This window comes from Dreissena polymorpha, chromosome 10, assembly GCF_020536995.1.
Source record: "Dreissena polymorpha isolate Duluth1 chromosome 10, UMN_Dpol_1.0, whole genome shotgun sequence".
NCBI lineage: Eukaryota > Metazoa > Mollusca > Bivalvia > Myida > Dreissenidae > Dreissena > Dreissena polymorpha.
The window spans coordinates 21,572,973-21,587,297 of NC_068364.1; the positions used below are offsets into that span (position 1 = coordinate 21,572,973).

Sequence of the window (14,325 nt, forward strand, 5' to 3'; positions counted from 1 at the left end):
GAATGCGATAAAATATTTACCTGCGATGACTGTCAAGTCGTTACATCATACGACTCAGGTTCGACTTCAATATCACTGATGAAAACTTGTATTCAAAGTTGCTTGGACCAAATATTTAGTCCTAAATCGAAAATGGTATATAAAATATACATTTTTTTAAAGACGACACTGATGGCATGAAAGTGCTCACCTGAATTAACAAACACAGTCATGATCTGATAGCAGGGACGAACGATAGGACAGACATACATGAAAAAAGACAAATGTCCATAGGTCAAGGATGACCTCACATTTCACTTTTGTCTCGATACTTCGCTTATGTCAAACAGAACCTGTGAATGGTCAATATTGACTTTTACCTCTAAGTGTGAAATTGACATTTGAGGTAATGAGACGCGACACACAGTCCCCTCATTGTAGTAAGTTAAGTCAAGTTGTGTGTGTTAAATTGAAATAAAATGTTACAGCCTTGAAATTTAAATGTGACCCTGAACTCTGATGTGGTGAGACAGGTTTATCACACGTAATGTCGTGTCATGGTGGTTGTCATTATGGGTAGGTTGAATTAAAATAGCATTTTGATTGACACACTTACAGTCCGATTCAGCTGTTTGTTATCCACCTTAGATATTTAAATTGTGATCTTGACCTTTGCTGAATGGAGACGAATTAAACACTCTACATGTCTCATAATGAATATCATTTTTGCCAGATGTTAACAAATTGGTAACGACGTGTCGCAGCTCAGATCAGGTCACTAATGGACTTTTAAAGGTCAAAAAGAGAGGGCAACGATAGAATTCGTGCATAATACGTGTTAATGTGGTAGTGGTACTTCGCTCATGAACTAGAACACGTCTGTTTGGTTCGATCCTTTAATAACGTCAGATAAAAGTAAACAACAATAATGATGATGACGTAAACGTAAAACATACATTATTGCGGCAAAATGCGTTGACGTCGCAAATACTAAACATTCTGGGAGCCGCGAAAAGAATTCAATCTCAATTAAATAATGTCACTAATACACATAGTTTGTCTATACATCGATGTATATTTAGTGTGCATTGTCACTCGTAACCTCCAACGGATAGAGCTTCACAATAGACCTTGTCGTGACTCCCCGGGTGGTTCTGACACGAGTTTGTGAGATTCGCGTAGAGCAGTGAGGTACTCAGTTCGCCGGCGTTTCCAAAACTGATTAAGGACTTCGTTTTGCTGCTTTTCTCTTCCAACTTGATTTTCGGTATCTATCGCTATGTCGTTGTATGGAAGCGACGTAATTCTCCGACCGTAAACAAGGTGCGATGGTGATAGAGGTACCAAATCATTGCTGCATGAGGATAGCTGTGTTAACGGTCTGTCGTTCAACATGGCTTCTATTTCGGTCACAACCGTATGCAATGTTTCCATATTGACGAATGAGCGACCAAGCACTTTTTTGAGCGCACATTTCGTCAGTCCAATAAGGCACTCCCACCATCCTCTATACCACGGTGCGCGTTTTGGAATGAAGTGCCATTCTGTCCCTTTTCGGCTGAGGAGCTCCTTGACTGCAGCTGACTCGAATAGACGCCTGAGCTGATGTGACGCGCCCAGGAAGTTGGTTGCGTTATCGGGCATCACGAATTTCGGAAGTGATCTGCGACTTGCGAATCTTCGGAATGCTTGCATGAAGGAATCTTGTGAAAGATCTGAACAATCTCAAGGTGAACGGCCCTGGTTCTGGCACACGTAAATAAGCAGATATATACTTTCGTTTGGCATCCGGTTCGATCTCTGACGTTTAGGACACCTGTTAAATCTACACCCGTCACGCTAAATGGCGGAGACTCTTCAATTCTGTACTTTGGTAATGGCGGGGACTCCACATGCTTGTAGGATTTTCATTGAACGCGTTTGCATGTAACACATTTTCGCAGAACCGAACGAACACACTTTCGTATGGCGGGAATCCAGTACTTTTGTCTTATCTGCGTGGCCGTTGCGTTTGTCCCGGCGTGTAACTGATTTTTATGGGCATCCTGCACTATAAGATTCGTGAGTTTATGCTGTATTGGTAATAGGTACGGGAATCTGGTGACGTCAGCAATAGATGCGTTGTGAATACGGCCGCCGCATCGAATAATCCCCGTATCGTCTACGAACAACCTCAACTGTCTTACAAGAGGATGTTTTAGACTTCAAGCTTGTTATTTCCTCAACAAATGATGACCCCTGGCGGGCTAACATCCATCTTTGTTCGGCGACTTCAATGTCCGTCGATGTTAATACGCCAGTGATTTTTGTACTTGATTGTCTACAGTTTGAAATGAATCGACGTACAAAGGCTGTGACGCGAAGTAAAGTTGAATATTTGCTATACTTCACTATGTTAATCACTTTTTCATTCCTTCTTGTGATTGACAGCTGACTGGTGTTTGTTGTCTTCTTCTAGAGGCAAAGGGTCACATGGTTGTCGTTTCCATACTGGCCATTAATCATTACGCCTGATCCAAGATGGTCCGTTGTTCCAGAGTGTGTTGTTTGTAAACTGTGATGCAGGGATGCCGCGGGTTAGAAGGTCGGCGGGGTTGTCGTCAGTTGGACAATATTTCCATGTATAGTCTTCTGTCAGCAAATGTATTTCTTGAACTCTGTTTTTCACAAATCGATTGAATGGCTTCGATGTTGACAACCAATTTAATACAATCTGGCTGTCTGACCAGAGTGTTATATCGCAAATATTGAGGGCTTTCCGCAAGTGTGTCGCGAGTCGAGCACCAATCACAGCGGCCATCAGTTCGAGTTGCGGTAGAGTCATTTTTCTTACTGGTGCAATTCTGTTTTTCGGCATAGCAAGGCTAGCTTCCGTTTCGCTGACAATGTACGCTGCTGCCCCGTATGATCGAATACTAGCATCAACGAAAACATGAAGACACATCTTGGAACTTGAACTGCAGTACTGCCTTGGAAATGAAAAGTTGGTGACAGTATTTAGGTCTTCGGCTAGCTGTTGCCACGTTTCTTGAACGTCCAATGTTAGCGGCACATCCCAATGGACCTTGTCAAGTTTTTGAAGCAGAAGCTTGGCTCTCACAGTTACAGGGCTTAATAACCCAAGTGGATCGTAGATCTGTGATGAGTATCGTAGGATATCTCGCTTGGTCAACTTGTGCAACGTTGGTATTTCACGATGCATGAATGACATGGTATCTTCTTCCGGTGTCCAGCGCATGCCAAGTACTTTTGTCACCTCATCTGCATCGAGCACACTTTCTCTTGCGGCGATTTCTCTTAGGGTTTTACTGTTGAATGTCCACGACCGCAGATTCATACTGGCCCTATTCATCAAAGCTCGGGTATTTCGGAAGTAGTTGACAAGTTCAGATTGTTGACTAAATCTCGATAGGACATTGTCAACATACAAATCTTCTCTCAAAGTGAGTGATGCAGGATTGGTCTTGTTCTCGTCTAGATGTTTGAGAAGTGTCGCTTTCAGTATGAAGGTTGAGCACGTCGCGCCAAATAATACAGTTTTGAAGCGGTAGCTGCGTAAAGGGGACTCTGGATCGCTCGGGTCACTCAACCACAGGAATCGTGTAGCATCGCGATCCTTTTCATGCAAGCCCACATGCAAAAACGCTTTCTCGATATCTGTGCTGACTGCATATCTATGTAGGCGAAATCGCAGTAAAATTGATGTCAAGTCGTTGAGTGCAGGAGGTGTTGACTCTAGACAGTCATTAAGGCTCGGTTGGTCGGGGGACTGTTTACAGCTGCAATCGTAAACGATACGAATGGGCGTTGTTGAAGACTATTTCATGACTGGGTGGTGAGGAATGTAATGAACGATCGAAGAAGATGGTGCGCGTTCGTCTATTTGTTCAATAAATCCTCTTTCCTCTTGTTCGGCAATGATGTCGCTATTTTTCTGAAGCATTTCTGGTTTCCGGCTTAACCTTCGAATCGTAATCTCCGTTCTTCCTTTAGCTACGTAGTAGTTTGATGGTAACGGCTCATGGTGGTTTTTCCACGGTAGAGACGTTGTGAATTGGTTATCAGAGTATTCGTTCGACGTCTGTTGATAAGTAGTTAAGCGGTCTCGTTTCTCTGGCTCATCTATTGGTGGAATGATCCCCAGGCTTCCTAAAGACCAAAATCGTTCAAGTGAACTTGCTTCGTTTGCACGCGAAGTAATTACGTTGAAAACGTGATTCGAACTTTTTTCGCCTGCGCCGACTGGTCCAGATAACAGGTATCCTATTTTCGACTTCCCTGCAGTACGTCCCTTTCTGCGAATTTCTTCGTCTTCGATTATGTCCCAGTATTGGTCAGCGCATATCAGCAATGAAATGTGGAAATCTTCACGTTCAGGTACTGGATTGGCAAGTTTCAACTTCCTGAGATAGGGCAAACGTACAGCCGTGTTATGAAGCCGCGTGCTGATCGGGGTAGCTATGGTTGGAACAATCAGCACATTAATCGTCAGAGATCAGATTGATGGTAGCTGTTTTCAAGTGCAAAATCCGATCTTTCTGGTCGCCGAAAGCTGCCAGTTGAATGGTCTCCGTTCCATTTCGCTTCACTTCAAGTTCACGTGCAAGCGCTTCAGTGATGAACGAATTCTGTGCTCCTTCATCGAACAGTATGCAGGCGTCGATGTGTATCTGACCAGAGTAGACAGAACTAATGGCTGTCTTCAAAAGAACGCCCTGTTTATGTCTCTGTGATGATGAATGAAGAAAAGCTGTTCTGGTTGGCAACACTTCCGGTTCTTGCCTGTGTTTCTGGGCATTCACGTTATTGCATATACTCGTATGGTGTTTTTTCTTACACACTTGACAACGTTTTCGAGATGTGCACTTTAAAACTTGAAGTAGTCCGAGACAGTTAAAACAGAGTCGCTTCTGTTTCACTTGTTCATATCTTGATTTAATTTCAGGAACACTCACACAGTCCTTATGTTTATGATTTCCACCACAGAACACACATATCACATTATAAGAAATCGAAGTTTGACTTACGTTTTGATGTCTTTGGCGTTTATCATTCGGGTTTGACCCAGCGTAGAATGATGCTGTGTTGATAAACTCCGTCATTTCCGTTATATTACACGCACTTCCGGCCTCCGTGATATTCAGTTCCCGATTCAATGTGTGCCGTAGATCTCCCAATTGCCAGTTTAAATCTCAGTGTTTTCTAGCAAGACTCTTTCTTACTTCCGACGGCATCTTACCTAAAATGACTGGTACCAAAAGACTTCCGTATCCGTCTTGATGCTGACCTAGTGACTCGAGGCCTCGTATGTAAGTTTCCATTTTGTCATGAAAGTTACGCATGCTATTCAACGTGTTGCACGGAGCCGGTAACTGGATCAGAGCTTACATATTGGTGTGTACAATGCGGTGCGGGCTACCAAATCGCTCCTGTAGCAGGCTTCTAGCGCGTGAATAGTTGGCGTTCGTCAACGCAAATCCTTCAATTGTACGTGCAGCAGCTCCTTCAAGTTGAGATTGAAGATAGGCAAACTTTGAAACGTCCGTAAGATTAATGTTTAAATGAATTGTTGATTCAAAGCAATCCCAAAACGTCTGCCATATCAGTATGTCTCCGTCGAATGAAGACAATGTTAATTTAGGGAGTCTATGCGAATGTAAGTCATTAATTACGACACTGCTGGTCGCCGGAAGAGCGTTCGAGTTAATCTGAGTCCCAGCGGAAGTTGACTGACTGAACCGCGGACAAAGCTGCTCCGTTGACTGACTGAACCATGGACGAGGCTGCTCCTCTTGTTGGTTATTCTCTTGGATCGATGCTGTTTATCGTAGCGATAACGGCGGTGGTGCTTGTACTTTAGGCTGAGTCTGTTGTCCAAGAAAGGCTTTTAATTTCCGAAATTTGATTTCGATGTCAATCGTGTATTGTTCCGTAGTTAGCATCTCTTCTTGAATACCGTCGACTTATGTTTGAGACAGGATCTTCTCATTGATTTATTCTAAAATCTTCATTTTCGTCTCCAATGCTTCGAGAATGGTAGAAAACTCGATCAGCGTCGAAGCCGACTTCGCATCTTCAATATTCTGCAAATGACGCTGAATTACTCATCGGTGTCCATCTCGAATCGAATGTAATTTTTGAAGATTCATTGTATCGTTTTGTCACGGCGCAAATGTTAATGTGGTAGTGGTACTTCGCTTATGAACTAGAACAAGTCTGTTTGGTTCGATCCTTTAATAACGTCAGATAAAAGTAAAGAACAATAATGATGATGACGTAACCGTAAAACATACATAAGTGCGGCGAAATGCGTTGACCTCGCAAATACTTAACAATACGGACGTTTAGGAATTGTACATCAGCACTCGTCAAGCCATTTAAAATGACTTATCATATATGAACAGCGTGTATAGATCACCCGTGGCGCGGGTATCCTCAACGGATATTCATATATTTTAAAGATAAAATGTCAAATATGGATTGATGCAGCTTGTTACAGGAGTACCTTTATCAGTCATCAGACATTTTTTTATTAACGTGTAAAACAATCACAGTGTCACAGTGTGGAACCAGCGTGTAGCGCGAAATACCTGTATTCCTTGCTCAAAGCATACAGTCACATTAAGATTGCACATACTGATACTTCATCATAAAATAAATTATTTGTCTAAGATATTCACCATCTGGCTACGCTTGGATTTGTTCAAGACTTTTGTCCCTAGCTCAAATGTCATTTCAAGGTAATTGCCAAACATATGGGCATAGTACGGTTTTGTAGACGGTAACTTCATCATTCAGTCGGAAAATTAAAAGTAATATGTCCCAGTGATGTTGTTAAGAGGACATTTTGCATGTGATAACGTTTTCCAGAGATAATTGGTCAAAGTCGCACCCATTGTTATGTAATAACAACATGAAGGGATTTTTTTAACAACGAGCCTATGTACCTTGTGTATTCTTTGCAAAAGAATGTACGAACTTACCGCAGACAAAATACGTTTTTAAAAACCTGTTAATTATTAGTTCAAATGGATGCAAAAATATACAATAACTCAAACATTTATCGCACTAAGTTGTGGACGCATTTTTTTTGTAAATATAAAAAATACATGTATAAACAAAATAAATTGTAACATTAACAGTAGTTATCCGAATTACTTATAACGAAGAACCGGTTTGAATAATATCTTTAACGTTAATGGTAAATTAAGATACTGAAAGAAGTCGACGCACTATAATAAATAGTATTTTTGTCCATTTCGTTTCTTTGCAGGGGAATACGCCAGTTAGGTAATATTTTACGGTTTGTTACTTTAATCATATTGTGAAAAATTCGAAACGAACGTAATTTTGAGATCCTTTGTTGAAACTTTCCTAAATATTTGTCCATTATATATCACGATTATTCGTTCGATTCCTTACAGGAAACAAAAATTAGTGTTTTTTTTTAATTGATAAAGAAAGTCTTGAAAAGGTTAAATAATAGACTTTTAACATTCGTTTGTCAGACTATAGTTTAAACTATAAACCATATACTGGAGAATAGTGGAGAATAGTGGCTGATTGTGGCGTAATATACTGCACTTTTTGCACTGTTCCTGTTCCGTGATGTAGAAACACACATTAGATTTTAATTTAGTTTGCTGATCTTTTATCATCATTCATAAGCTATACATTGGAGTTGTTATTTGTTTTTGCACACGTTTTAGTATATCGCATCTAATACTAACTTTTGTTGACCGATTTATAAGAACTACATCCTGGAAAAATGTAAACAAGACCTCGGTGGCGTAATTGATATGGTGTCCGCATACCTATCCAGGTTCAACCCAGGGAACGTACTATAAATAAATAACAATAAATTGTCGGATTTAAATGCAGTCATTCTAAAATATATATGTTGAACTTTAAATAGTGAACGTGCCAACTATATGAAGGAGTTACAGGTACAATTATTATTTTGATTTACAGAAATGTATTTGGTTTTTTGGTTTACATATCCATTTTTGCCCAGTACTGAGCGATTCTAAAATCGCTGTTTAATTTCTCGTAAGAATATTACTTTAAACCGAGTATACTTCATAAGGAACAGAGCAAGGACAGAGGGTGTTATTTATAATACATGGACTGAAGAATATTTTTATATACATGTAAGACATATACAACATATTTGTGCGTGTATAAATATATATATATATATATATATATATATATATATATATATATATATATATATATATATATATATATATATATATATATATATATATTCTATATATATGGTGTAAATAATTCCCAAGTCCACATAGCTATAGGAACAGTATAGTATTTTATAAAACGTTAAGGATTTCATTATATATATTAAGAGCATTCGTAACGCTTGAAGTTTATTTCAGAATGGCTGCAGAAATTAACTCGTACTGGATATCTCCGAATCCTTAAAAATGCTTAACTTGGTGAATACATGTTTGACATAGCGTCGAAACTGTGGATTAAAGAAGCAGTAGATGATCGGATTGATGTCACAGTTCCAAAATGGCGACCGTAAAAAGAACTGAATTGTACCATTGAATTCATCTGAGCTTGTGACCGTTAGTTGGCGAATAAGTATCACGGCGAAATACGGAGCGAAACAGATCACAAACCCCACTGAAACTGCAAACATCATCACTGTGATATTGCGTTCCGAGTTCTTAGTTTTAGCATGCTTTTTCTTCACTGGGTCAATACTCCCGTCGCTTGCAAAGGACACCGACGATGGGGACGGTTTCATGTGTGCCGACACAGTTGCCTCCCCTATTGACGAATTTGCCATTGTACATATGGAAGACGCTTGCGAAAAAGCATTCGTGGAATTGCTAGTGGTATAAGATAACTGGTTGTTAACGCCTAGTGGACTGATCTGAGTATTTCTGTTATCGGGAATTTCAAAGTTGAATTTGCTTTTGTGTAGAGACATGCTTGTTTTCTGCTTGTGCTTTCGCAGAGTGTGCCATATTTTACCATAAGTAAATACAAATGTCACAAGTACGGAAAATAGCACCGCCGCGTCCACAATATGAAAAGCAGCAATTAGCACTTGAAGATTTTTGGCATCGCTGTTAGTACAATAGTGCCCCACAACTACTGGAATGTCAATGTCAGATGGTGTTAAGTTCACATTAACCACGCTGTATGTTACAAAATCGCGAACTGAATTCACTAAAGAAATCCCACACACAATTGCTACGCCCCAGGTAGCATGCTTAATTGTGAATTGTGTTTTTGATGGAGAACACAATTTCCGGTAACGATCTATAGAAATTAGCCACAAGATAAGCACCGACGTCACTACAATCCAGTGATCAACGAAATAATTGAACTTACAGAGAACGTTATTTGTATAGTACACGATCACGCTCAAGTCCGCAACGGTGCAAAATTGTAGAAGGCATCCTCCAAAATCGAACGCTGCAAGAAGTTTAATTAGAACCACAGTGGAGGATTGTTTTGATTTGCGGCTGTAGAAAATGAAGGTAAGGGCGTTCCCAACAAGGCCAATAATCCCCAAAACGCTGTTCCATACTATTGCCGGAAGAAGCTGCATAAGTACACGGTGACCTGCCTCGCTGAGAAGGTCTTCGTAGCTCTTGCCGCTTCCATTGGTAGAGTTTGATACTGACATTTTAGCCGATTTGATTAAGATGTGTCAACTTGATTTGAAATACCAAATCACTGTTATTGATAATTATACATGTTTCAGATTTGAGAAAAATGCACCAAATTATTAACCACAATCTTATAATTGAATTGAATATTCCGTTTTGCTCAAATTTTCGCATTTGTTAAATTTGTCACACATGATTTACATCGTTTTTTTCGTTTCACAATACACATATTTCGATACTGCTCTTTACCATTTTAAGCTCGTTGGTTGCCTCTTAAAATACCAGTAACCTTAAACGTTCAGTAAATATTATTGTTTAAACTGTCGAATTATAATACGCAGTTATATTTTGTTAATTAGAAACGGAATTGATATATTATCGGTTAGTTTGTCGACAGTACATCCAAATTTATATTATTGATTTTGTATAACTGCCACTTATTTATCGATGATCTATAGAAAACATCCGGTTTTTACAATGTTTGTCAAGAGGTCAAAAGTATTATATCCGGTATCGAGTTCAAACCAAAATCAATCGTATTTAAATATCTGGATCAAACTTGACTTAAAATGCGATAAAGTTGTTTGATATAAGAAAATATTGTAAAACTTTTTCTTTTGTAATCGGATTCTCTCACAAAAGGTTCAGTTCTCATACGGGACGAGAGGCGGTTCCTATAATCTCTTAATTTGAAAGCGGTTGTTTTTCGAACACGTCCATTTCATATTTGTCGCATTACTTTTGTATACGAAAACGCACCCATAAATAAGTTACACGTGTTGATCCTGGAAGACTGAATGGTTGTTTCGTGACACGAAGAAAACGATGATCACGTCAAGTAAAATAAAAACGAGACTCCTTTATATGTTACTATGTTGGCTGATTTCTGCTTAATCGTTCTTAAGTGAGAGTGAGGTTGATGAGGGTGAAGGTCGCCAACACCTAAAGGCGACAACTTTACCCACCAGAACGTCCATCGATACGACCATTATTACATTTGTCCCCTTTTCGTCGTTCTGGTCGGTCGTTTTTTAATGTCGTGTTTCGAGTAGGTTTGAAGGTAGGTAATGGAAACAATTGAATATATTACTTTGGGGTATATTTACTAGTTAGTTTATTTTATAGTTACAATGGAATCGTCGAAACAGTAGATATTGTAGAAAACAGTCACCGGTACATATGTGTTTGTTCGTATAAATATAGTTGCAATGGTAGGCCTACATACATTTTGTTCTCCACGCAACATGCCTGTGACGAAGGCGAAATGACGATGCGAACATCGGATGTTTAAACGTACTGATGATCATTTTAGTTTCGTTATTAAACATTTTTATATTCTGGATGTTTGGGATGTATAAGTGAAAATAACACCTTGACACAATAAACAACCGAATGAATTACAAGTAGTTATGTATCACTGACATTCGTGGCCAATTACTTTACTACGGGCAACACTAACTAGTGTAGTATAGAGACTATACAGATATTTGTTTACGGAATGATATTTGGGAACACAATATTAGATTTGTTTATTAGATTTTTGGTTTGTGAACTAATATTATTGTATACCCAATAACATATAAAGAATACAGGCTTTATCAAAGAGCGAAATAAAATTCAATAAAAATATGCTACTCGCTGTTTTTCTGATTCTTGTATAGTCGGACTACTTTTTGAACATATTATGTTGTCATTTTACAGCAAGAAATGTATCGCCATAGACAATAACGACATATGAGTGCACCTTAGAAAAAGAACTTTGCGGTGGTCGATTGTTCAATATTATGTATCAGCACTATATCATCACTATATCATCTCACAAATAAGACTAAGGCTGTCGTGTTTTACGTCATACCACAGTCAAATCTACTTGGAATCAATATTACTCCGTAAATAGTACCGGTATTATTTGTGAAAAAGGACTCAAATCATTTCCGATATAAACGTATATAATTCCCTTCACATGGCTCAGCAAAAATATAAAAGCATATATCAACGTTTACTTTAACAAAGGGGGATAATTACATGACAAACAAGACGGCGAGGTCCATGCCGAGACAGGTATTTTTCACCGTTTAATACCATTTATTACTTGTATTAACTGTATAAATGCCGCTCACTTTCCATTTATATCAGCATGAACGTTATAAGCGTTTATTTCGCATTAAAATTCGCTTTATATTTCGACTTTACTTGCTGCAAATTTTCTTAGTGGAGCTGTAATTGGGCCACCCCGCAAAGAAATTTCGCAGCGAGTAAATTCGAGATATAGAGTGAATATTAACACGAAATAAACGCTAATGACATTATTGCTGATATGGCTGGAAAGTGAGCGGCATTTTAATAATTTATAAAAGAAATGAAGGGTATATAACGGAGAAAAATACCTGTATCGGCATGGACGTCGCCATCTTGTTTGTCACATGATTACCCATCTGTTTAATTTAAACAGATTACACGTATTCTAAAATGATCACCTTGTTAGCCCGATGCGAGGAATAAACAGTAAACGAGACACGAGTAAAGCTGGATCAATCAATCGTTACGAATTAATCAAAGCATCTTGTATTTAGTTTCCTATAAAGATTTCCGGTCCTTAGCGCAACCTCTTGGCTATAATTGGCTCATCTGTTAACGCATCTCAAAACAGGTATACTCCAGTGATTGGTGACCGTGTTGTTGTTCGCCTGAAAAAGGCAATACGAGTCGCATGGTTATAATCACTCGATCACACCAGTAAAAAGCATCGCACAATAGACCAGGTTCACAATACTACCAATGTTGCTATTTTTAGATATCACGTGACGCGTCTAATTTCAGAACGAGGCTGAGCGTGTAACTGTCTTTAACGGAGAATATCGACGATTTAATATCTGTTGAAGGTTATTGTAAACAATAACCTATAAAATACATTTAATTTTGTCCGGAGCAATTTTCAAATCTCTCAACATATGACAGAGTTACAGCTGAGACAGGAATTTCGACCTTAAACCATGTTGTGTGACATTGAACTATGAGATTGGGAGGCGGTTGCTAAGCGCGGCGTCTTCAGATGGTGGATGTGTGCAAAGTTATTTCAAATCCATTCAAAGTCATAGATGAGACCGATCATTTCGCATATATGTTGAGAGTGACAGAATTACAATGCAACTGCTATTTTCTGCATTCTCATATCATTCTCACTCTGTATATCATTAATAACGTTGCAGTCAATCCTTAATTCAAAACCAATAAGAGTTGTCTCGCAATGTTTCATAAGCTAGTTTTTACGCATGTGATTCGAACTCAGCGTCGAAAATGTCAAGATAAACATTCTGACCTAGCTTGTTCAAGATTGAGTCTTGAATATTGCTTTTAAAGTGGAACACGGTTTCCTTAGATTTTGCCGGGTGACGCACATGACTAAGATTCGAACTCAGCCAATAAATTACCAAAATAAACATTCCGACCAAGGTTCATCATGCTTGAGTTATAAAAGGTGGCCTCTAGAGTTTTTCTAACTTTTTCTCTTATGACCTAGTGTTTGGACGCATGTGAACCAGATTCAAACTTGGTCTTGATATTGTCAAGATAAACATTCCGACCAAGGTCATCAAACCTTGATGAACATATGACTTCTAGAGTGGTAACGAGCTAAAAGTTGACGAAGCTATTAATACACCAGCCACTACGGCAATAGGATGATTCCAATAGCTAATCTTGAGCTCTATGTGCTTAGGTGAGCTAATAGGTCGTGACCAGCGAAACTCTTTCCAAATTGCGACACATTCATATTAACCGTGTTTAACAGTACGGCCAAACGTGCCGGTACGTGATGTGTGCTAAGAATGACTTGATCGTTATCAAAATCAACCTTTTACTTAATGTTGTTCCCTATTTTACCTTACTGTAATTTATTCAAAGAAGTATTTTTGTAAAGATTCAAACGATTCAAAGTTTTTTTTTAGGTTTTATTCTACAGCAAATATGTGATATGTAGGATTATTCGAAGCAGTTAATTCCATTTTGAAACATGTCTGATTTAGTGCTCAATCAGTCTGCCATTTAAATTATTTATTGGAATCTACAGTCGGCTATCGATACCTATAACACAGTATAACACATCTTTCAATAGGTAGGAATTTTTTATTTCGATCATCAGTTGTAAGTAAATTTCTGACAAATCAAGAAGTTACAGTCTGGACAAGATGTATAAAACTCATATTTGACCATTGACTTTTAAGCGAGACGTTAACCTTCGAGTTACGCATAGATGTATTGTACGCGAAAATCTGACCTTAGATTGTAAAATCTTTGCGGCAAATCATTGTAAAATAACATGCTAAATAATGAAGTTACGGCCAAAACCAGCTTATCATTTTAAGTTCATCTAAAACCTCTATGTGTGACTGGGACCTTTAAGAAATTGGCGTGGACTATAACGTTGCTAACATTTGTGGTTAATTAAGTTTAAATGTCTGGGTAGGCTGTGTTATGTCCAAATTTGGCATTGGGCTCTTAAGCGTGGTCTTGATCTGTGGAATAGGTAAACCGGTCTTATTTACAAAACACCGATTTACATGGTTTTAGAATAGCATAAAGATTGAATTGCAGTCTGTTGAAACTGTATTTCGCCTGAATTTAACTTATATTCTCTTAAGTTAACGCTTTACCTTTGAACAAGGGACATATATTACAAGTAACAATCTGTATCCTAGTG

The 14,325-nt window shown here is 38.6% G+C and overlaps 1 protein-coding gene across 1 annotated transcript; it reads right to left on the reverse strand.

Annotated features, from left to right (window-relative positions):
* Window positions 1-2,476: 2,476 nt before the first annotated feature.
* On the reverse strand, window positions 2,477-8,794 carry LOC127848982 (uncharacterized). The gene is made up of 2 exons (XM_052381711.1): window positions 8,625-8,794; window positions 2,477-3,758 (listed from the first exon to the last, which is right to left on the reverse strand). The coding sequence occupies exons 1-2, from the start codon at window positions 8,792-8,794 to the stop codon at window positions 2,477-2,479; spliced, it is 1,452 nt and encodes a 483-aa protein (XP_052237671.1).
* Between the last annotated feature and the right edge of the window lie 5,531 nt (window positions 8,795-14,325).

Excerpts from the sequence above, each read along its gene's own strand:
- LOC127848982 (XM_052381711.1), bottom strand. The coding sequence starts at position 8,794 with ATGGCAAATTCGTCAATAGGGGAGGCAACTGTGTCGGCACACATGAAA. Across the intron at positions 3,759-8,624 it reads ATGTTTGCAGTTTCAGTGGG|CTGTAAACAGTCCCCCGACC; the intron begins GTTTGTGATCTG and ends TTACGATTGCAG.